The sequence below is a fragment of the Aspergillus puulaauensis genome, chromosome 2 (genome assembly GCF_016861865.1).
Source record: "Aspergillus puulaauensis MK2 DNA, chromosome 2, nearly complete sequence".
NCBI classification, from domain to species: domain Eukaryota; kingdom Fungi; phylum Ascomycota; class Eurotiomycetes; order Eurotiales; family Aspergillaceae; genus Aspergillus; species Aspergillus puulaauensis.
The window spans coordinates 3039500-3063415 of NC_054858.1; the positions used below are offsets into that span (position 1 = coordinate 3039500).

General features: G+C 51.7%; 6 protein-coding genes across 6 annotated transcripts; 4 read left to right on the forward strand and 2 right to left on the reverse strand.

The window, feature by feature from the left end:
* Positions 1-150: 150 nt before the first annotated feature.
* Positions 151-969, forward strand: APUU_21235S (DUF3632 domain-containing protein; the record flags this gene model as incomplete). The annotated part of the gene is made up of 1 exon (XM_041699965.1): positions 151-969. The coding sequence occupies one exon, from the start codon at positions 151-153 to the stop codon at positions 967-969; it is 819 nt and encodes a 272-aa protein (XP_041552997.1).
* A 3801-nt stretch (positions 970-4770) lies between these two features.
* Positions 4771-6923, forward strand: APUU_21236S (Zn(II)2Cys6 transcription factor; the record flags this gene model as incomplete). Its single annotated transcript, XM_041699966.1, has 3 exons — positions 4771-4903; positions 4968-5171; positions 5230-6923. 3 exons carry the CDS (start codon positions 4771-4773, stop codon positions 6921-6923), a joined length of 2031 nt encoding a protein of 676 aa, XP_041552998.1.
* A 6301-nt stretch (positions 6924-13224) lies between these two features.
* On the forward strand, positions 13225-13956 carry APUU_21237S (uncharacterized protein; the record flags this gene model as incomplete). Its single annotated transcript, XM_041699967.1, has 1 exon — positions 13225-13956. One exon carries the CDS (start codon positions 13225-13227, stop codon positions 13954-13956), a length of 732 nt encoding a protein of 243 aa, XP_041552999.1.
* A 4515-nt stretch (positions 13957-18471) lies between these two features.
* Positions 18472-19613, forward strand: APUU_21239S (uncharacterized protein; the record flags this gene model as incomplete). Its single annotated transcript, XM_041699968.1, has 2 exons — positions 18472-19216; positions 19270-19613. 2 exons carry the CDS (start codon positions 18472-18474, stop codon positions 19611-19613), a joined length of 1089 nt encoding a protein of 362 aa, XP_041553000.1.
* A 294-nt stretch (positions 19614-19907) lies between these two features.
* Positions 19908-20632, reverse strand: APUU_21238A (putative secretory component protein shr3; the record flags this gene model as incomplete). Its single annotated transcript, XM_041699969.1, has 2 exons — positions 19908-20458; positions 20587-20632. The coding sequence occupies 2 exons, from the start codon at positions 20630-20632 to the stop codon at positions 19908-19910; spliced, it is 597 nt and encodes a 198-aa protein (XP_041553001.1).
* Positions 20633-20981: 349 nt separating this feature from the next.
* Positions 20982-23356, reverse strand: rim8 (pH response protein PalF; the record flags this gene model as incomplete). Its single annotated transcript, XM_041699970.1, has 2 exons — positions 20982-22829; positions 22892-23356. The coding sequence occupies 2 exons, from the start codon at positions 23354-23356 to the stop codon at positions 20982-20984; spliced, it is 2313 nt and encodes a 770-aa protein (XP_041553002.1).
* Positions 23357-23916: the final 560 nt, after the last annotated feature.

Here is a 23916-nt window from a genome sequence, read left to right on the forward strand (position 1 = left end):
CCCTGAGCCTTCACATGTCCGGGCCCGCCCCGCATTGCATCGCATTTAACAAGCACAGGCCCCCTTTTTGTTTATCTATACCCCTCCCTCCATTTAATCTGTATTCATTATCTTTCTTTTCTGTTGTTTAAATTCCACTGTATTATCAACATGGTCGATATAACAGACGAAATATTTGCGTCTCGCCTTACAATCCTTCGGGACTTGTTCGCGGACAGCATATCCGCGCCAACAGCCGCCAAACAGCTCGCTGAGGCCACGTTACTTGACGATACAACGCTCGAGGACAGTCTCGGCCGTCTCTGGAAGCTAGTGGTCGCCCTCGCATGCGAAAAGCCCGAACACCAAGACAAACTCGTCGATGTCCTCGTCGACCTTTCCGAGCTCCCCAGCCCCGAAGCAGAACAGGGGCCAGGGCCCTTGACCATACACGAGATGGAAGTCTGGAAGGACCTACCCATGCTGGGATGGAGCCTCCGCGATTACTATAATATCTCCGTCAATCCGAACAAAAACGCCGAGGAGCAGCAAAAGGCTATCTCTCAGATCATCAACATCAGCAAATTCGCTGCGCTTCTTACGGCAACCGATGAGGATATCTTTGCGTCCAACTCGTGGTTTGCTCTGATTACCCTCCGCGCTGCGCTTGAATCTCCGACGGAACGGAGGCCTAAGGCGGAACCGCTGGAGGCATGGATTCCTGCCGCGGCTGCGTGGATTGAGACTCTGGGCGTGGAGATCTATAACTGGGATGAAGAGTTCGAGTCTGGGCCTAAAGTCGGTTCAAGAGGAAAGGGAGGGCCACTGTGGGATGGCAAACATGGCTTCTGTAAGGGAAGATGGAAGCTTTGGCGGGAGAGATTTGGAGAGATTGCTAGAACAGAGGGTGAACTCGGAGAAGATGTTAAAAAGGCAGCACAAGATGCGGAAACAATGATGAAGGAGATTGAAGCTGGGGATGTAGAGTGACCAGCAGATTATAGAAGCCTATCTGAATACTCTAGTAGATCGATGTAAATACCCTCAAGCGTGGCATAGCAATAGCAATTATTTAGGATGGAATCCTAGCTTCATCAGCACCGAGAACTGTCCATCGTACTACATCCAAGGCCATTCATCAAGTCTCCGAGTTACCATCTGCCCCAATATCAACTTGGCGTGCTTTCTTATCCGGTGACATTCCCAATCCCCATGGGGATGATGGCCTAGGGTCACTTCGCACAAAAGCCTTAACGCTCGAAGCGTCCGCTTGCTCCCTCTAGAGGCAATTTAAGTATGTGTCGTCAAATGCAATTATATGCTCCTTTTGTCCTATCTTGGTACTTAGTGGATGTACCTGCTATTCGACACATTCGCCAGCATGTTTGAGGGGCAGTATAGGTCGGGCCCAGTGTATCTCGGCCTAGGAGTACACTAGACGCAAGCATGAACTTTTCAATAGTCTCAACGAACGCATGCAAGCTGCGCGCAGGAAAGATGGCGGAATGCAGCCTGCCCGTCCCGAAGACCGGTTAATCTGGATTCAGTCCGCTACTCAGCCTTGGTTAATATGTACGGCTGTTCCACTGGCTGGCTCCCAGCATAGACACACCTACCATGGACTTTGGACTTTTTCGGTGATCGTGTCTCAGCCGCTGTCCCACAGCCTTGATCACAGATGCAGATCGAGATCCATTCCAATATTCAATGCAGGCTCAAGTTGTTGCGAGATGAAGTGCTCATTCTGGGCATTTCAAAGTGTACATTCAACCTTGGGGCCAATAGGTCAAGAGGCAATACACCTGAAAACTTGTTTTTGTTTCTATTATACTTATTTATAGTGGCTGTCTGTAGTAATTATATGTTAGTGGTTGGTAAGAATTTGTTGTTTTTGGGTTGGAACACTCCATACGGAAAAAGTATATATCTACGACGCCGCCGACGTTCTACCGAAGTATAACCGCACCACAGACTGACTCGCAGAAAGCCAGTGCCAGCAAACATGAATAATGGCTGAAACAGCCCCCAGAACTTAATCGAGTTCCCTTCGAACCTATTTTCTGACATTCGACGCCTTCCAGACCCCAACAGCCCCAATATGCTCATGCATAGCATATGTATAGTACTTTGCGAGCTACCAGTAGGCTCCTGGGTATTCTAAGCGCCGAACCAACAGACATTGTCAAAAATAGCAACAGCACAACGCTCGCCGTTGTAGCTTGGTAGCAGCACAGACAGACCGCGGCGGCTAACCACTGGCAACCAGGGCGTTAAGACTCAAGTAATTATAGAAGCAGATATATGTGGAGCTGGATCGTCTCAGGCCCGGCGGCAAGAGGGCAGTTACGTTGGTCAAGAACTTCCGATCGGAGTTGAGGCTAAAGTCTAAACCGGGGAGTTGAAACTCAAACGATTGACCTTGGGTTCTTTTCTTCGAGAAAGGGTTATACAGTGTTTCGTTTCATGCATGGACATCTGAGGCGCATGGAGTTCCTGCATGGAGCGTCCACGGCCAGTCTTTCTTCCGTTATCCGGGGCGCTTATTTGGTGATAGGAGGAACGATTGGGTGGGAGATGATCGTTTTACGCCCGAGGCGTGATTTCTGAGGTATCTTTCCTGTTGCATTTACATTTTCTTGTTGGGGTTAGTTGGGGATCTTAGTCCGCGGTGGTCCCGTCCCGTCCCAACTTGATGTCCGTGCTTGAGAGTCATTCGGCGCTAAACGGCTTTTGAGATGGGACGTAGGCCGACGGGAAAACGCCAGGAAGAATCTCCATCAACTGTTGTCCACCCCGCATCGCCTGCCGAGAATTGCTGGTGTCGAGGCGTCGACGGAGAATTGCTGTCCGAAGACACGGATGCGAGGTAGTATCAGGGTCGAAAACAAACATGAGCAGTTTGTTTAAAGAGTGCCACGTTGGACAGAGTGACACAGAGTAACACAAAGATGTGCCAGATTCTGCCCGTCTTTTGCCGGCAATTTGGCACTAAAAATTAGGCTTTTAAGGGTCATGCCGATATCTTGATTGCAGATCTGACTGGCTGCGCTGGAGAGAGCGACCTCGTCGCCCGGCTCTTAGCGGCCATTCTCCTCCATTAATCGCAATATTAATAGTGACAAATTGTCTGTCCTTGGAAATAAGTTAAATTGCATTGTGACAGACAAGGTGACAGCGAGCTGGAGTGTGACAAGAGGTCGAGAGCGCAGATGCAAGATCACCCGAGGTGGAGCAGCCTGCAGGTAATCACAGCTAATCTACACTAATTACTAGACTGAGGTGTGAGTTTGCGGCAGAAAATGCAGTTAATAATAGCGAAAGAGGGGTAGAACTAAGAATAAATCACGGTAATAAGGACCCCATACAAGACGAAATCGCGCAGGAAGCCTTGCACATCACGGCGGTTAATTGTTGCTAATTAAGAGCACTGCAATCTGGCGCTCGTCCAATGGCCATCGCGGGACCAGATCTTGGCTCGCTCGGGCTAAATTAGCGTCCTTTAGTGTCTTTAGTGCTCCCTCGCTGCACTTCATCACACGCTCTCTCCCTGCGATTCGACAACACCCCGCAAAGCTTCTGCACACGCTCCTCCTCCAGCACACCTCCCAGCCTGGCCATTGGCTGGTTCTTCGAGATCCCAGCACACTGCGAGGGCCAAAGTGTGTGACGACTTGCCGAGTCCTGCTGTCAGCGTGATCCCTGGGCCATCCACTGTCGTATGTTGCTTCTCGTTCCCCGTCCCATCACGTTTGCACGAGGGTATCGCATTTTCCCAATATGGTAAATTTGATCATCACTTTCTGGCTTCAAATCAGACTAATTTAATCCTAGTCTACTCGGCCCTGCGATTGGCCTTTTGCGTTATCGAGGCCACAGAATTTGTCACAATGCCTGCCGTGCGTTCAACTACCTTGCGGGCCAGGAATCCCGTCCGGGTGGGAATCGATACTGAGTCACTGGCGGTGTACTTGCTCAACGGGATATATCTCTCGACTGTCAAGTGCCGGTGAATGACTCGGGGGGGCTGGCATTTGACAGACGGGAGAGACCCTCCAGGTGGAGGTATTTTGATGCCCGAAAAAGGAAGCAATCACTGTTGTGCTTGCAGAGGTCGAAGGAATCCGCCGTAGCACGGGTCATCGGATAGCTCGGACTCACGATATTTGCATACATCCATGGCCAATCAACCAGCCAACCGCCCATCTTAACCTGGAGTTGATGTCCAATCATCACGCACCAACCCCTCAACTTGCATAGGCGCCCGTGTTGACGGCAGCCAAAAGTTACCAAAATTATCCAAAATTAGCCTGGAAGTGTTGGGGCTAGCAAACCAAGCTAAACTCACCGGTTCTCGAGCCTGCATGATTCCCTCCCCTGGTCAACGCTAATTGAGGACCAGCGGGCGATCTCCAATCCTTCCACTCCAATCCTGCTTCTCCCACCACCCAATTTTCCCTTCGGCTATCTGGAATAATTCCAAAATAGAAACATCATGGAGTCGCACTCGAGCTTTAAAGGTTGCTCGATCCCACGATCGAGCTTCTTCTGCTTCCCCAGCGTCGTCCCCAGTCGCCTCGTCCTTCGGCAAACCGCGCCTTACGCTCTCTTATTCTACTTAATTAGATAGCCAAGGCTGCTGGTCCAGCTTTGCACCTTAATACTCCCGTCTACTACTATCCTCGCTTGCGACTCGCCTGTCACCTACTGCCCGCACTCGCATCCGTGTTGGTACTTGATACCCCGTGACACTTCCGCCATTACCACCCAAGAAACCAGTTACATCTATACACAATGCCGGCAGCAGCAAGAAAGAAGACCAACCCCTCCGCTGTGAAGCGCGCGGCTGAGTCTCAGTCCTCGTCGGGCAGTGAAAGTACATCAAAACCCGAGAGAAATACCAAGTCCCACAAGCGGTCTCGCTCAGGTAAGCATGCATATAGCTTGATACACACTTGGCAGCAGCTAACCAAATTGCCCTCTCCCAATAGGTTGCTTCACATGTCGTCTTCGTCGGAAGAAGTGTGATGAGCAGCACCCTTCCTGTGGAGCATGCAACAACCTCTCTGTTAAATGCGAATATAAACGCCCTATCTGGTGGGGCAACACCGAACAGAGGAAGATGCACAAGGAAGTTATCAAGAACAAGATCAAGCAGACGAAGATGAATGAGCGCAATGGCTCATTAGCCATAGGTAGGGCAACTACTTTCCTTGTATACTCCCCTTTCCATCTCATTAACCTGTATCATAGATCCTACCATTCGCGCTCAGAACATCGCCGCCAATTCTCCGACTTCTCCAGAATTCGAATACGGCCGTCCATTCCCAGAGCCCACTTACGACATGTTCGCCTCACACTTGACCACACCTGCCCTAAGCCAAACTCTTTATACACAACAATTTCCCTACGAGGTAGACGTCAAGACCGAGCGCCAAACATTCGTCAACGATATCCAGCTGCGCCATGACTCTGTATCATCGACCTTCAGCGCCTTTGCTCCGCCCCAACTGAATGCGCCTCTTCCTACCTTCCCAGGTGACGAGTGGTTCCATGATGAGTACTTCAGAACACCGGCCCTTCCAGGAATCGACCCTGCGCTTTGTGACCAGACCTTCCCAGAGACATACAGCATGCTGCAAAACATCCCCGTTAGTGACCATGATCGACCGCTTTTGGAGCACTTTATCCACAACGTCTTGCGAATGAGCTTCCCCGTTCTGGAAGCTCACCAGCGCGGGCACCTTCGCGCCCAAGCTGTCCTTCAAACCCTCGAGACTAACAAGTGCTACCTACACTGCTGTCTTAGCGTTGCCGCGATCCACCTTAAGACAACGGAGGGGATTACGGGAGAACAGATCGATCACGATATCATGCGAAACCGATTCGAGGCTATTTCGCTACTATGCCAGGCTCTGGGAGATGACAGTGAACACCAAGAGATCCTCGATGCCACCCTCGGCATGATCTTCTTCCACTCCTCCGTAGGCCCAGCCGATGACTACCTTCCGGACATTCCTTGGCTAGACCACTTCCAGGCTGCTGCAAACTTGGTGCAACGTCTCGGACTAACTGCAGACACCCCGAACCCGTACGTGCTACCACCATTCAGCATGACTTTGGCCGCCTGGATCGATATTCTCGGTTCTATGATGTACCGAAGAACGCCCGAATTCGCCCACACCTACCGATCAAAACATCTTGGCGGGGTATCTCTCGGACTGCGCGAGCTCATGGGTTGCGAGGACCGTGTGATGTACCTTATCTCGGAAATTGCATGCTTGGATGCTCTAAAGGCGGATGGAAGGGTCGATGAGATGCAGGTCTGCTCTCACGTTTCGGCTCTCGGGCAACAACTGGAATTCACCGAACCCGCCGACCCAACCATGGAGAGTCCCTTCTCAATAACAACAGGATTGATTCGCCCCGAGATCTTGACTAAGAACCTGACGGCCGTTTTCCGCATCGCCGCTCGAATTTACCTCTGCAGCCTTGTCCCTGGATTTGAGGAAACCCAACCCAGCAACGTCAACTTGGTCCAAGCGCTCGCAAACGCCCTGCAGTACATCCCGTCAGGACCCGAAGGCTTTGACCGCTCCCTTGTATGGCCACTATTCATCGCCGGTGTATACTCCATCCCTGGCTGCCAATTCCGAACCCTCCTCGCTGAGCGAGCAGCAGCTCTCGCTGAACACGCGAAACTTGGCAGCTTCGGTCGCATGCACCGAGTCCTGCAGGAAGTGTGGAGAGTCACAGACGAATTCTCTGCTCCTTGTCAAGAAAGCGAATCTTCGCCCTCTGAACCGGCTAGCCTCGTGAAGGCCGAACCGCCCAGCTCCCCCAGCTCCCCCAAGGCCCCCGAGCTCAGCTGGACGCCGAAAGAAGTCAAGAAGCCGCACTGGCGGGACGTTATGCAACAGAACGGCTGGAACTACCTTCTTCTTTGATTGTTGTACAACAAAGAACAAGGAACGAACACTTTTTTTTTTTTTTTTTTGGCTTCTCCATGAGATTGAATCTCATAGCGTCAGGAGGTCCCTCGATGGGATCCTCGTACAAGGCTGGCTCTTGTACCCGCGACCAATTTGGTGAAAATATTTTTCGAGTAATCTACCATTCGCTATATACCCATTCCGTTTTGCGATTCGTTATATTTCACTGCAGGTCAGGGAAGGCCACGATCTTCGGAAGCCTTATGATGTGTCGAGGCGACACAATAACTCCTCCTTTTGGGGATTTGATTAACTACTGGGACACGTTCAATCGACCAATGGAGACAGATGGAGCTTATGTGGTGTTGTGTGGGGATTTCTTTTCCTTCTTAGGGGTTATGGATTTCATGTCATGTTTACAAGACTACTACTCAGTTCCAGCAACTGGACTACAGCCGAGCTGGACTACTTTGGTGTTATTGTTGGATCTGGTGTTCTCTTGGATTTGCTGGTTCATGTACCTTCTGGCTGCACTCGCTAGACCGTGTGTTTGTATCTAGTATCTATACCTGTGGTATCAGAACGGCGAATGGAGTACTCTGGCTAGACTCAACCTTCAATGACAGGATATCAATCCTTAATCCATCCTCAATTACATTAATACCTGCCAGATTAAATTGGCATAACCTTTCCTGGTGTTTCACAATAACCTGGTGTTTTCTGCCCAAGACTTGAGCCCAGTCACGGGTACTGAGACTGAAACTGCCTCGTAGAGAAAGAATCCCGTGATGTACCATGGACAGATACCCAGTCCTTGGAACCAATTCATCTCTATTTAACCCTCTCACTAAGGTGAAATCAAGAGGCGGACCATGATCGCCATCAGTTATCGCACACAGTGCTCTGCCCCGGTAAGTAGTTTCGTCCCTTCCACTTAGTACCTCCTACCTAATCACAAGGATATTAGTTCTCTGTTCGTCGCCATCCGAGTATTTCCCGAACCACCCTTACATGCCCCTTATTGTAATCCTGGCCAGACTCGAACCCTACTGAGGTTGCATCCGAAGACAGCGTCGACGCCTGGCAAAATCCAGATCGTTGGGATGGGACATGATGGACCTTGGACTGTCGAGAACATGTCGTCTTAAACATGGTACCCTGACCTTTATGGATCTAGTGGCCCTTGATGTCGACCGGGTGTGTTGGGGGGTGCTTCCACCGCCACTGCTGGTTCGAGTCTCTGTTTCCTTTTGGGTATTGCCGTGGACCGGACCTTTGTGGGATAGATAAGTAGTTTGGATGAGAATAGTATGCTCGAGGGCTCCAAAGTTTGATTACAGCACTTGAAGGGCGGTTGCTCGCATTGCATGGTATTGGCAGCTACCATGGGGTCGGAGTTCAAGTTTGAAGGTCCACTGTCACAGCATTTATATTTGGCCGTTTGCTACCAGAGGGTGCCATCCATACTCTCGTGATCACAATCATGGGATTTCATACTCCTATAAACCTTGGACATAGTGTACCTGGCTGCTGGTACCTATACCGCCTTGTGCTCCCCAATCCTCCCTACGATGTAATTGCTACCATCGTCGGGTGCGAATGTGACGTTTTGGCTGGCTGGGTCATATTCATCATCTAGTGCAGACACGTCCCACCGTGTACGCTGGAGCGAGTAGGGAATATTTCGAATCTGAGCGGGACATGGCCGAATTAAATGTAACAATGACGGTTATGATGAAGTACAGGTAGCTTCTACTTAGGATATTTGGAGGCTTACCTGGAGCGTTTGGATGCTAGGGCTGCTCATGCATTTGAACTGGATCGTTCGAACGTTAAAGATACTGGAGGCTGAATGTCTTCCGTTGAGTAGAGGTCGTGGATAAGGCAAGGACTGTCGTCCAGTAACAGGTTCGTTCTCGTTGTTCTATTTAGCTCTGGTGACGGGTAGTGGTATAGGAAGGGCCAGATCTTCAAGCATGCCATCACTGGATTCTGGTCCATAATTATTCTCCAGCCGCGTTTCACAAATTCATAACCCCATGTCGCTATCCCATAGCTTTTCTGGTCATGAAGATGGCCTGCTCGGTGGCATTCCAAGGAAAGAATCATGGCCAATGCTCCACTTTGCCTCTCTGTCTAAGACACTATGGGGGGTGGCATAAGAACCATGGACTAAGTCGAAAATAAACAATATCTTGTGTTCTTGCAAGCAGCCCCTACCGGTGCCGCGGTAGGTCACCCAAACTATAAGAAACCTAGAGAGCAAGCCTTGTCTCATAAACAGGACGTGGCCAATCAAAGACTTACTAGGTTTCGCCATCGGCATCCCAAGATATCACTGAAATGGTCAGCATTTCTGTAAGCTAGAAATCCCTTACCCAACACAGCAACGGATGAAAAGCCTGATCTATATAAGATAGATTTCATGGACACGATAAACTCAGTAATAAAAAGCTGTACTTAGTTAAATGCAGTAGTAACAATTAATGTATCAACCAAAACATTTAGGGTTATTACTGCCGGAATGGAAGGAGTGGTCCAATCCAGAGATTTGTATACGGCAGGTACGGACTAGATAATCCCTGGGCAGTCACGGGTAAGGTTGATTGTCCTTCGCACCTTCCTCCTCCCTTCAAATTTAATCATCATGAAGAAAGTGATGGATGTTATGAGAAATAGGCAGGTGCGACCAGACTCCCGAATGGCAGGCACGACTGACGGGAGATGCCTCAATCGTGCCTTCCTCAGGGGACAGAATTTGCAAACAGAGAAGGTGCAATGGGGAGAGACGTTGGTTATTACCTAGGGTTAGGCAGTCGCGGCATGTGGATGGGCCGTATAGGGCAGGCACGACCAAGGCCGGGTAATTGTGGTTACTCTTTCCTAGGGCTATACTTCCGAAGCAGGGAGGTGCAATCTGGAGTGTAGTTACTCGTTTGTATGGGTTTGGCAAAAAGACTATGCAGGAGGCATACTAAGTACAAGACATCTGTCGCAGAATGGGTATCTGCCTTGAACTACGCAGGGAGGTAAAGAAAGTAGACGACTTTCCGTTAATATCAAGAGGGGGATACATAGAGCTAGCTACCAGTGGCATGAAGTAGTATATACTTGCAAATGAAAGAGCAAGAGAGATGTGGAACTGTTTATGGTTTTACTACAAATCTGGAATTACAACGTAAAGTCGAGTATAGCAGGAGCAACTGCAGTTACTGGCATTGCGGGATTTTGGGCACTCGGTCAGCCCATTGCCTACGGCCGCACGGCGAATCCCGGATCGGGTTACAAGTATTGCGGTTTTTCAGCTCAGTGATAGATCGTAGGAGCTTGGAGGCAAACTGCCAATGCAGTGAAGTGGATCATACCGCAGACAGCCCCATTAGGTTCGTCTTCAGCTGCACAACTGCCCAACTGACTCTCAGACAGGCACCTATGGTGGATACCGATTCCCCGATCAAGCCATGTGCACTCTTCCCTCCCTGCCGAGCACTGGAGATTCAGCCTCGAGGTCGTCGATCAAAAGCCACGTCTATGGGCGTCTAGAGCCTCGACCTATCCATGACCCAGTTGCTCAGGGAGGCTGTTGGGTTCACAACTAGCCTGGCTTCATTTTCACTTTCTTGTCCAGGCGCATGTTTCCCGCTTGTAAGGGGCTGTTGGGCTAGTGGGTGGCCAGTCGATAGTAGAGGCAGAGATGTTGTGTTGGCCGAGAAAACTTTAATAGATGGGGGGGACACGGGCATCGAAGTGCATACACCTGGCACCGTATGCTGATACTAGTATCTTCAAGGAATGTTAATGAGAAAAGGCAGGCGCGACAACGGCTCCTTCTGTTTATGCTGAGATTGAAGCATAAACAAACAGGGCAGGAGCAACCAATGTCTCCGTGAACCCATTATGGTTAGAAGGTACGACCAGCGGCCCAGCTTAGGCTACCTACCTTAGAGGTGACCAAAGTTATAGGTATGGTTTACTTAGAAACCGTGGCGGTCAGTCACCAGCCCATGCTCGTTATTTACGGAGTGTCATCCTGTAATACGCGCATTCGTCCGACGAACATGCACTTTGATACCTTCCTATCCCCACCTGGAGGGGTGGGTGGAACTCGACTGATCTATGCGACCACGTACGTGCAGTCCATGACGCCTTCGCAGACGCAAGAGTTCGCCGTGGCCCTTTTTCATGGTGTTGGTCCAAACCAAAGGATTGAGACAAATTATGGTTGGTCGGTTCGATGCCGAAGCACGCTTGGGCGCGAGGCAGACATGACCTTGACGTTCCAAGCGATTAGTTTATGGGTTGGAACGTGCTAACGGCCTAGTAAACCTTCGGCTGTGTTATAATTTGGTGAGCCATAGGATATAATCTGGTTTACGGGCCAACGGAAGGATTGGCATCGTGTCTGAGGCAATTGAGACGATATCGGCGTTCAACAGCCTGTAGACATAATAACTAGGTTCAAAGACACCGAAAAGTCAGTACACCTTTAAAAGAACCTCTGCAGTAGGTGTTGGGAGTGAGTGTTTAAGCCGAGATCGATTGCTTAGCGATTGCTCAACTAGAGAATTTCGGTTACACCCCGCCAGCCATACCAACAAAGGATTCGATATCATCCGTGCTCGTTGGATTAGGGTGCGACCTGAGTGGTCTCACCTGTCGAACGAAGGAGGAGCAAAATTGGGAGCATGGTGCTCGTGGGCGTTTAATATACGACCATGTGTCGGCTGAATGTAAGCTAAAACAGGCGGGAAAAGGACGCCGCATGACGAGCCAACGGTGATCATGCGAGAATGAACGAGACAAACATGTATGGATCAGAAGCTGGAGGAGCTAGTTAGCAGAATGTACGAGACTGCAAGTGGAACAAGGATATGATAGGCGAAAGAAGCAGAGAATGAGAGCTGCAGAATTACGCTGCTCTGCGAGATCGGCGATTGCATGGCAACGCAAGAGCGACATCTCATTCCAACATGCGTTCGAGCTCATCATTCGCAGACTGTGGCTTATAAAACACATGGTGCAGGCGCTGAGGATGATTGTAGCCGCCGCATTTATTAAGAAGGAGTGGGAGCGTGAACATGACTTCGTCTGTAGCAAACCAAGGGGTGTAGTTTAGCCTTGCACAGCTGCTCTAACCGCCCGACTAGAAAAAGTCTGGAAACAAAAAGGCCAACCGGATTGGAGGAATGGGCGAAAGCGGCAGGGTGCCAACAAAGGATCTTAGGGGTCGGCGGCCGTGCAGGACCCTGGTCAAGGAAGCCGTGCGCGGCAACTGGGCGCGTAGCATGAGGGTCGGAGCTTGCTCCAGCCCCGAGTGGCTGATAGGGGAGGAAGGATCCGGCGCCCCTTTCGTGCAATAGTGGAGAGAGTTTGCTGGAAGGAATGAAAAGGAGAGAATTGGCCTACCATGGAGAGTTTGGCCCCAAAGCGCGCGACAAACGGGGGATTTAGTGTCAAGCTTGTTGGTTCTGTTGGGTCGCAGGACACTGGCAGGTTGGCAAGCGGGCCTTGGACAGCATCGACCCTGCGAGGGCGTCAAAGATATAAATCCCAGAAGTTTCCTCCATTGGCATCTTCTTCCTCTCCTCTTCCCCAGGAGTGAATTCGGTTTCTCTTCACCTCGTCACCCTTCTGTTGATGAGCCTGGGCTGTGATTGGCAGAGCGCAGAGACAGCACCTGCCTGACCCCTCAACTGACACCACTTCAGCAGGTGCCTTGGAGTATCCCGTGCATACCGGTGAGTCCGCCCGAGTCTGGTAGGCAATGAGAGAGAGCAGCGCGGCGTTGATTCAGAGTCGTCGAGCTGCTGGAGCTGGTGATTTGATGGACTGAATCAACTGCAGCCGCGCACTCTCGAGCTAAGGGTGATGACGCTAGCCGAACTGGGTCTAGCGCGTGACACTGACACGGGAAGCGTTACACAGATCGGTCACCGTGCTGTATCGGCGGCGTATCAAACGGCGTTACCGTACCGAAACGGCGGCAGTGAAGTCACCACTGCACCTGATAAATAAATCGCCCTCCTCTTCTCGCCTGTTGCCTTCGCGCCCTCTCCTCTCCTCCAGAGGCTCACCAGAGAGACCGTCTATCTCCATCCTTCCTTACTTCCCGGCTCCTTCTCTCTCCTCTCGCCCTTCCTCTTCTGGGCCCTCGCTCTCGCTGCGTGGTCTGTCCCTCTATACTCTCTTTCGCATACTTCCACGCCCGCGGTATATACTTTCATCTCGACCATTAAGTTGGCCTCACGTACATACCCGGCTGTCTACCTTCGTTACAACTTCTTTTATCCTTTTCGACACATATATATCCTTCAAGATGCCTTCCATCAAGCCAGCTCTCCCTCCCCTCAAAACGCCTAGCAACATTGTGTTCCCATCCGAACTGCGCACCGACTCGAGCACTGAGTCGGCGAGGAATGAGGACAGCGCTTCGACTCCCATCACTCCTCCAGCTGCCTACACAGAATTTTTAAAGGCGCTGTCTCCTATCTTTTCCAACCCAGAGAGCGCCGACAACGTGGATTACTCAAAGTACAGATTCAACCAACATCAACGCAATGCCAACATCCCACGGTCACAGCCCTCCAGCGCAGTCAGTGGGACCTTCAACTTCAATGAGTCCGCGCGGTCAGCAACACTTCCTCCACCGACTCCTCACGGTCCAACCCATGCTCGGCGGGAATTCAGTAACCTGCGCCGGTTGCGTATCCCCCCGGCGCTTAGGCATTCACCAAGTTCAGCGGAGCCTTTGAGGAGCGCTGGGCCTCGAAGTGCTGGTCCTAGGAGCGCAACCGTTGCTCGCTCTCCTTACTCTGCCTATTCTCCATACTCACCATATTCGCCCTATTCATATTCTCCCGCAGACTGGAGAATGCGCTACCTTGATGCTCCTCGGACCGCAAATCCTCGAACTTCCAACCACAAGGTGAGCGTGCGACATGTCGTTACGCATACAGTCACCTACACTACAACGGAACTGGATGCGCCACCAAAAGGAAAGCGAAGAAAGCACGGTCACGAGGGCCATGAAAGTGATGAATCTGACTAAACTTTCGTTTTACTTATTGTTTCTTATTGCTTTGGGTCTCGGTTCCTCGGTCTCGTTATTCAGGCGTATTGCCGTTGGTTTGGTGCGTGGAGTTTTGGAATGATGTCCTTTCTTTTCAGCGCAGGAACAGTACTCGATCTCCCTGCCTTTATTCTGTGAATATTCCACGGAGATCAATAGTAATCTAGAAATATTATTTGCGCTGTCGCGCTCCCAACACATCCTCCCAGAGCCTGATTAAACTAACTCGACTGTTGGTCTTCCCTCCATGATAACTGGCCTGTCACTCTCGTGGGACAACTCTATTTTTTCCATGGGCCCGTCACACTAGCCTTGGTAAAGCGGTCTCTTCGTAAATTCCCTACCATCCAATGATAAACCAGCGCACAGCTCTCAAAAGCATTCAAATAGGCAGCCAACCCGAGTCAGACCTCACATGTCAGACCAGATCATCTAGCCAAAGCCCCAGTCTCCAGCTCTCAATCAGCACACCCCGAAATCTGGAACCCTATCGGAGTCCCCGGGCCAGACCAAGTACGTAAACCGTGCCAATCGATGGTCCCACACCGAGCATATCATGGACTCGCAGCGCGGCAATTTCTTTCATTCTTCATTCTTTCATTCTAAAGCTACCGAAGAGACCCAGTTCTCCGGTAAGCGAATCTAATTTGTGATTTTGATCTTCCGAGCTTTGGTAGCGACTAGGCAGACCCATTGCTGCCGTGATCGAACAAAGAATCGCCATTCCCGGGAATTTGGTTGGGGCTGTTATTGGGTCGGTTGGTTCTTGGAATTTACGAGGAGAGTCAGGATTTCCACCACATGGGGTTTATGGGTGTGACTGGTGAGGATGGTGGGAGTTGTTCTCTGGGTTGATAGCTCTATCCTTGAGAGTGGTTAAATGGGTGAGGGGTTTGGCGTTCTTTGTTTAGGGTCGCGTGCACAGCGGAAATTGGGTTTGCTAGGTAGCTGCCTGGTAATTGGTATGCAGTCACTGGACGCTGTCAATTCTTACTCTTTTACTACTAGGAGTAAATGGTAGGGACAACAATCCTCATGGGTGCATCAAGTAGGAGGTGGTCGGTCATAGGGCAGCCGACATACGTAGGAAGACTGAATAAATTACCACCATACGGTAATCCCAGAACGGTACCCCAGGAAATAAACTTCCAGATCAGCTTCCACACTGCGAAGTTTCCTGCGTGCCGGAACTTGACTGACAAGTTACAACCTTGGAACCGGAGAGTGTCTGTGCCTGATCCATTCTCTTGACTCTTTGCTACTCCATCACCCCCTCTTCCTTCCAGGCCTCTTGCTGATCATGCCCCATTCACCGCCGCCCAGAGAGACACTATCAACTGATAATTGATATTCCTGCACTCGCGCCACAGCACGGTGGGAACTGGGGTGATTATGGGTCCCTTGATTGGTAGGCAAGACGCGCACTGCTTGTTGGTGTATTACACGAGTTATTTAGTAGTACTAGCACTACTAGTCGCAGTCGTAGATACTTATAGAATGTTCTGTGAAGACAAGCCCCCTGTTCTTCTTCAGATAGACAAGCGTGAAGCGACCGAGGCAGTGCCACACCTCCTATTTTAAAACGGTTTCGAAACATGGCCGCTGATTGCTTCAGAGTGGTTTGGGATGGAGATGGCGATGTGATAGGGGTGCGTAGGGTTGTTTCAGCTTGGGAGAACGTCTCCAAAAATAAACTGCTCTATCCACTTTGCTGGGTGGGAGATCTTGGTCGGTATTCAGGGACCGTACGGACGTAATACACGGCATTACCTCGACAGGTTTATACTAAGTAACTAAAATGTAGTGATTACTGAGTAGTAATGCCACTCACCGTGGACCACTCAGCCTGCCAGTTTCTCCTGACAGGAACTGAATAATTGCCAGAATTTTTCGAGAGAAAACCCCCCTCCATCAGCATCCAGCAGGCGGAGATCGACCAATCAGCAGAGGTCCAGGACAATGGACATCGTGGCAGCTGCAGTTAAGCGCCGGCGCTATTCCGCTTTGGGAGCGAGCGGCCGCTGGATGGTTGATGACTTGATGGCTCGATGGACTCACGCCCCCTCCTTTTTGCCTGTCTTGCTTCCATTGGATGCTGCCATGGAGGAGGCGTGGGGATGGATGTGATTTTCGGAAGTTCGGCGCTAAACTGGACAAGGCCTTCAACCTTCCCTGGCAGGAGCCTGTCTGCGGACGTCCAACTGGAGGGGGTGTAGCTTGAGGCCTTTCCAATTGTTTCACGGTCCTTGAGGGGAGGTGTCATGGTTCTACGTATTGATTGCGGTTATTAGCACTTATCACCCTGGTAGATGATCTTCTTGTGAAGAAACCGGCATCTTGACGAAAAACAGCCGCCGGACTGAGCCCTCCAGTGTGCAGGATCCAGGAAGGTTTCATGCAAATGCACCTCATCACACCTGGCCTACCCATAATTGACGCCGTGATCGCACACCCTGGCAAGGCCCTGCAAGGTCTCCAACACCGTCCACCACCCAGAGCGCTCTCCCCCCTCCTCGCCGCTCGGCGATCCATCCAGGATGGGCACCTGTGATGAATCGGCACCACCAAAAGTGACCGCTAACCACCCACCATTGTCAGCTTCATGCAGAGTCTGTCCCGTAATACAATTTTTTTTTCTCTGAAAGGTAACTCTAGGCTCTCCTGCAGCCTGCATTCCTTCGTGAAGAGGTGAACAATAGCCAACAATGGGCTGGTCTACTCCCCGCACTACCTCCCCGTTCTGGAATGGATGGCCTTCTCGTCTCGTATATTTGCCCTTGTGCTTGCAATGGTGAGGGGCATTCTTCACGCACGGTCACCAGCCGGTGTCTTGGGTGTGACCTCGAAGTAAAGATCGGCTGGACATGGCTGTATGGTTTGGGTATTACTGTCCTTGAGACAGTCGGCATGGATACAGCTCCAAGGAGGGGTATCGACAGCCACCCATGACGCGGTGTTCTCGTCTGTCTAAGACATGGTGGGCTTGTAGGCCAAGTAACGAGGCACTCCATGATCTCCATGACGAACAAGCCCTCGGCTCTACCGAGGAAAGTGCTTGAAGTGCCATTGTTGGTGGGCGCTTCCCTTGAGTTCCCATACGTCACTCAGCCAACCAGAGCATAATTTCAAGAGAGGATTGAATTTGTGTCACGTCAGAGGCCATAATAGATGATTACTGGTCGGCGGTTGACAGCTCAAAAATACTCTCCAGCCAATAGGTGGTGAAAGCGCCTGTGAGACGTCTGGTGGTTCGTCAGCCTTCCAGTTTTTCGTGGATGATGGGCGAGTGATATTTGGGCCTGAGGCAGATACGTCAGCTTCTCTTATATGTCTGACATTATTTGCCGAATAGCTAGCACGCTCTCTATCCCGATTGGACATCAGATGTTGGTTTCTTGAGAGCGACGATTCAGACAGGCCCAAGCGAGGTCAAACACCTCCTCTGTAGAAAGCCTCAACAAATCCACTTGCAAGCCGGGAGTAATGATTTCGTATTCGAGCCTTCTTAGTCAGAACATCGCACTGGAATGAGTAAGCACATGTGAGGCTGACTCTCAAGGAGGGGTGGGTGACTGGTGAGAGGGCAGGCAACAGCGCGTTTTGCAACGACGATCCACGGGTGGCAACCGAGTGGGACAGAAACAGCGACTCTCCAATCCGGCGACCCAAGTCAGCACTATTTCTGTCTCAAAGTCTCGAATGATCGATTCTGGAGACTGGTCTTGCTGTGCCGGTCGAGACTCGGGACCAGGAAGAGCGGTCACACGTCAACATTGACACAGAGCCTCATGATTGTGGGCGGCCAGAAATATCGAGTCTCGACTGGTCGAATCAGGGCTATTGCCGTCTCCTTTCTTTCTCCAGGCTGACAAGGTTGATCCGGAACTGGATGGCACCGCGGCATACTTGTCTTTGTCGGCCGTTCACCGCCACGGTCCGTTCCTGGCGCGCAGGCTGATTCTTTCAGCGGCCATCGGACTTGGCCATGAGCCGTTACTTCCGGGCAAAGAGTCTTGTCTCAGGTGATCGACTGCGGTGGCAATGATTCGCAACGACGGCGCGCAACGAGACGGCGGGGGCGAGATGGCGGGCATTTGTATGTGCTGAAGCAGAGAGAAGCGACAGCCAAAGGACCGCCAAGGATCTAAAATTAGCAGCCAAGGACCCCTCAGTGATAGTCCGAGATCCATAAATAACAACAGGCATGCTCATCCACCACCAGAGGCACCATGGCCGGGGATGCAGTTGCAGTTGCTCTCCGCCCTCTGTCCCGTCCCGTGATCCCCTCCTGACTGCAGCCATCCAGCCTCTTCCGTCTTCCAACACTGCCAACGTCTCGTCACCTTCAGATGCTGCAGCGCGCGTTTCTCTGAGTGCACTGTTCCCGCCATCCCGCCTCCCTCCTTCTGGATTCCTTCCTATTCGAGAAAAGCCTCCTTTCTTTTCTTTTCCTCGCCCCCTTTGCGTCTGTCCTTCCCCCCGCCAACTTCCGCCATGTCTCTGCCGACTCCCTTTACCCCAGATAGCGAGTTCACCTCGCTCGAGACTCCGCGCGGTGGCAGCGGCAGTCTGTCCATCACAGCTCTCGCCCGCTTCGAGTTCGAGGCAGGCAAGGGGAACGATGGCACCAAGATCCTGATGGTCGAGTGGGAAGACGATGACTGGAGTCGCTCGTCGTTCTCGCCTGGTGGCTCCTGGAGCGTGGAATGGGAGGGCAAGAAGGCCATTCTTCCGGCCGACGAAAAGGCCGGCAATAACACTCGACGACTGTACTTTCTCCTACCGCCACATGTCACGATCCCACCAGCGATAAATCTTTCATATAACCCGCCGAACACCCCGTCCGACGCCGAAAAGCCAAATCCTATACAACTAAACCCGCTCCCCGCTATATTTCCACCCGAGCTCGGGGCCGATGGCCGGTCGGCTGGCAAGAAGGGTGTTTTGCACACCATCTGGGCCAAGAAGCGGATGCAGGTACTTGAGAAGGAGATCCGCGAGGAGTCCTTGAACAATGTCGAGGGAATTGCCTTGCATATGGCCGTTCAAGAAAAGGAATGGATTGAGGACAATTTTGGGCTGGGGCCGGATGCTCACAAAAATTCCGTGCAGAACCAAGATCCGAACTATCCAATGGGACCAGCGACGCCTGTATCGCCGGGCGCTGGAGGAAAGCTTGGAGAGAAGTTGCGGGGTCTCAAACTACAGACAAGCCAACGGGAACTCTCTGCGACGGAAGGTACTTCGCATCTTGCCCGCCGTATGTCTTTAACCTTACGCTGACTTATTCAGGATCGCATCTGCTTTCCCCGCAATCCCCTGACGTCGCCGTGTCTTCATTCAATTCATTCCACAGTATGCAGCCGTCTATACCAAGGTCTACTCCCCCCTCGAATCCCACCTCCAACCCGGCCCCGGAATCCGTAAAGACGGTAGCTCATTACCCCCCGGAGTCTCTCCAAGCCCAGCAAAGCGCGGGCTTCAGCAGGGGGTTCGCATCGATGGGCGCGGTTGCGCCCAGCACCAGCTCAGGCTCAGATTCTGGCGAGGACCTGTTCGCCAAGGCATTGAGCCCGAGGTCTCCAGACCTACCACGAAGTCCATTCTCATTTAGCCCTGAAACTCTGCACATGTGACCACGAACCTGTTACGTTTCTTATGTCCCTCTCAGCATGAATCTTTTTTGGCTTCATCTCGTTATATAACCGTGCCTTAAGGCGCCGCGTGATTCCCCCGACAGCATTTTGACATGAAACAAACACCATGTTCACCAATAAAACTCATCGAGTCGAAAGTCTCATGTACATAGATCTAGTAGATACCATCTTCTTCCACTTTTTTTTCCTACCCTACCCTATCAACAATCTTATAACAATAGCACCAACCCCTTCTGTACGATACAACAACTAAGTTACAGTAACTAGCCCATCTTAGTTAGCCTTCTTCTTATTTCCCTTCCCCTTCCCCTCCCCCTTGGCCGCAAACGACTCATCCTCCTGCGCATCCTTCCTCTCCGCATACCACTGCCCCGCCTGCAACACCAAAACCCCGACCAAAACCAGCGCCAAAATCGTATTACTCGCACTAAGCACCTTGAGGCTATCCTCGCGTCCCAGAATCTGCGCCGCCTCCTCGGGGTTCGCCGCAAGTTCCGCCCCGTAAAGCCCACCACTTGCCAGTCTCAGCCCCTTGACGATATTCGCAATGTACACTGTGATTCCGCAAGCGTAGAGGACCAGCGACGCGCCGTCGAAGAGCATGTTTGATTCAGAGGGCCGCCATAGTTTCATGATGAGGCCCGCAAGGCCGAGGAAAATGACGATGTGCAGAATCCGGGGGATGAGAGGTGGGGAGGCATGGAGGAGGCGGAGGTGGGTTTCGAGGGAGTCGTAGGCGGTCGAGACTGTTGGCGAGGTGGACCAGAGGATTGGGTAGTCGTAGGGGAAGAGGGAGAAGATTATGCCGAGGAAGAAGCTCGTTGCTGTTTTTGGGTATGACATTGTTAGCACACGCTTTGGTTCTTTTGGGGGGTGGTTTGGTAATTGAGGCTTTCGGGTTGGTTGACTGGGATGTCTGTCGTGTCTGGTCTGGGGAATGGAAGGTACGTACGGCAGACGATTAGGAAGGTCGCAAAGGACCCGTAGCGGAGAGTCATGGTGATGGGTTGTGGAAAGAGGGGAGAGGCACAGCGCAATGGGAGGAGGTTGAGGGCAAATGCGGAGGGGAATGCGAAGTGGAAAGTTGTCGCCTTCAGGGCTGACGCCAAGCCCCGTCCGTGCCTTCTCGGCGAGATTAATACGACAGACTACCCGAGGCTTATGGAGGTGAAATTGGATGTGTATCTTCACGGTCAAAGGCTGTGGATAATACATTTGCTGGTTCTTTTACAGCTGGCTCAAGATGTAGTCATGATAATTCACTAAATATAACAAATGTGGTATCTCCGCTGAATCCCAATCGCAATGCATAAATCAATTCGACACGAGGTAAACAAATCAACCATATTATCTTTGATATCGTGGCAGTAGCTCGTCCCCATTCGCTACTCCTCCAACGAGGTGCTGATCATCCTCATCGTCGTGGAAAATAGGCGCACTCGGTCCGTCGTCCGCGCGCTCAGTACGAGGTGCGTCCGGATCACCTGGCGCACTTGCTTCCATCAGCAATCGCTGCCGCTCCATTTCCTGTTTATCTTCTCCCGGCGGTTGCGAGGGTCCAAGGACAGGTGTAGAGCTGCTTCCTGCCACTACTGTCTGCACAGACTCGGCCGACAACGCGGGGAACATTCCGTTCATACCATTCTCGCCCGGCGATGGGACATGATGGTAATCATCAAGGTTATCCTCCTCTGGGATTACAGGAGCGGTAGGCATTGCTGTATCCGCAGCTGACGAAGGTCCGGCTTCTGGCTCGCCCGGCGGTTGGCTGGGCAGAAGAGTCTGTTCAGCCCGCCGTAACCGCGCCTTCTCGTCCATTGGTTCATCCGATGGTGGGCTAGGCAGTGCTCCTCCGCACACTGGATTATTGTTATCCACAGGCGGCTGATCCGGATAATCTGACCATTGGATATGATCTTGCCCATATCCAACAAGATCGGGCATAGGGTACTCCGAGTCCGCGCCGGGAATATTGTCTTGATAGTCTGGTGCCCAGGATTCCCCTTCTGTCGCAATAGCAGCAGGGTTTTCGGTAGGTTGTTGGATGTCTGACCCCTCCGCGGTAGATGAAGTGCGACGAGCTTCACTTTTTCGTCTTTTCGTATCTCGTGTCCCGATTACCACTTCAAAGGCCACAGCAACAACCCCCTTCTCACGGCGAATCTGGTCGGTATCCAAGATATTGCCTCCCCAATTGGCTGTGATCGCACTCCCGCTCGGATCAGTTGGATTTACTATTTTTCCATTTGAGGAGAAGTTGCCACCAGAGGACACAAGGTTGAAACGTGGTAGAAAGCGTTCCGGCGATGTCAGCTTGCCGCGAAGGTCGACGACAACCTCAACATAATATCTGAAGTTTATCATACTGCCCGGTGTCCGAGTAATAGTCGGAAACGCGTCTTCCGGAATGCGGATTGAGGTCTTGATTTCAGCTGTCAAATTCGAGGGATCGACAATCAATGGCGCAAATGTTTGTGTCAAATCTTTTCGGAACACGCTGCTGGCACGAGACGTACCAATGGTGAGTCCGCCCAGGCCTGTCCGCGAACGGGGATAGTAATCCTCGTAAACTGGCTTTTTACCCTCGGTCGTAGACCCCACTGGGATGGCGGGGTGAAGATCGATACGACCTTGTCGATAGAGGGTTATTATGATGCCATGCGCACTGCGCACTTGTTTAGAGTGGTTAATTGTAATTTTTATCGGCAGTGTATCGCCAGGCAGCACGCCAGCGCGCAGAACTTCAGCCTTGGCGGTGATTATTTTCTTGTCAGACACAGAAGGGGTGACGCTCCGGGCTTCACTATTTCGAACACCGCTACTCGCGGTAGACCCGGGATCCGTCACGATCTGAAAACTCTGACTGCTGCTGCTGAGCCGACTAGATGAGCTAACATTGCTGGGTGCCGGGCTAAGAGGAGGTCGATGCTCTGAGGCAGCAGTTCCTCCAGTTAGGGATGGCTCCAATGACCCTGGTTCAGGTGCGTCGGAACCAGGCGGTTTGGTTTTTGCTTTCGATTTGGAACGCTTTGAAACAGGCTCAAGGGTGACTACCCGAGCCTTGGGTGGCGGAAAACCCGCGATATCAATACTTTCCAGTAAGTTAACGCGTCTACGGCATGTGATGGTGGGATTTATAGTTGTAGGTTTCGTTAAGGTGGACGTAAGCATATAGGAGATGGTGCCTCTCTCGAACTGCATGTCATAATATGTTAGTGAAACTGGTCAGAGCTGGAATCTCAAGAAGGGAGACAAACGCTGATGCTGCTGGGTAATGCATATGGCGGGAAAGACATCTCGAACCGGAACTTGTAGATTCCTTCCTTAAGACGACCTTCCCCGCAGAGAACCACCTCGTCTTCAAACAACGTTGCGACCCCATTGCCCAAGTACTCGGCGCCTCGACGCCCGCGCCCAGGACCCAGGGGCCCAATATCAGGAGCTGCCTCACCGGCCGGGACATTGTTCTTGAAGACCTTGACGATACCAAGCAAAGAGACAACCAAGTGTGTAATGCGAACAGGGCGAACGACTGTGAGAACGACAGTCCCCTTGATAACGTCACCAGGGAAATATGAGCGCCAAGGGTCGTCTGGTTCGATATAGTAATCGGTTACGCCGCGATTCCGTTGGCCGAGCTGCGAGCGAAATTTCGATAGAAAAGAGGAGCGACCCCGACCGAGCGGCGAAGAAGATTGGGTGGGGACGGGATTGACGGACATGACATATGAACACCTCGCCCTGTCCATCAAAGGGCGAAGAGCCTCACAATATCACGGAAAGAGGTGTATGAGGTGAGAGAAACAGAAAGCTTCGTGGGGGTAGTATAGGTCGACGTGTATGCGAGCAGCGCGCGGTTGGATCAAGCCAAATGACGAAAGACCAATGTGGGCACTTGGACAAGAGCACTGCAAAGCAAGGGGGCTCTGGCGTCAAGAAACAAGAGCGCAGAAGTGAGGAACAATCGAGGGTAATGCAGGTCGAAATTCTCCGTTCCAACAATCCACCGACAGTCGGACCTAATCTGGCCGTCGGGCGCAAACCTGTAGTCCAACCACAACCAAAGCACTGCGGCGCGAGATTGTGCTTCGAGACCGTCCACTGCACGGCCCAGGCCGGACTCGCCCAAATAGCGGATGGGTAATCGACGGACAATTGTTTCACACACTGGCCAGCGAAAGAGGGGGGCGGAGGAATGCACGGGACGAAGGGAAGATGAAGGCGGGCAGGTGTCAGGGAATCAGGAGTCGAGACGACAGGTCGGCATCATTTCACGCGAGGT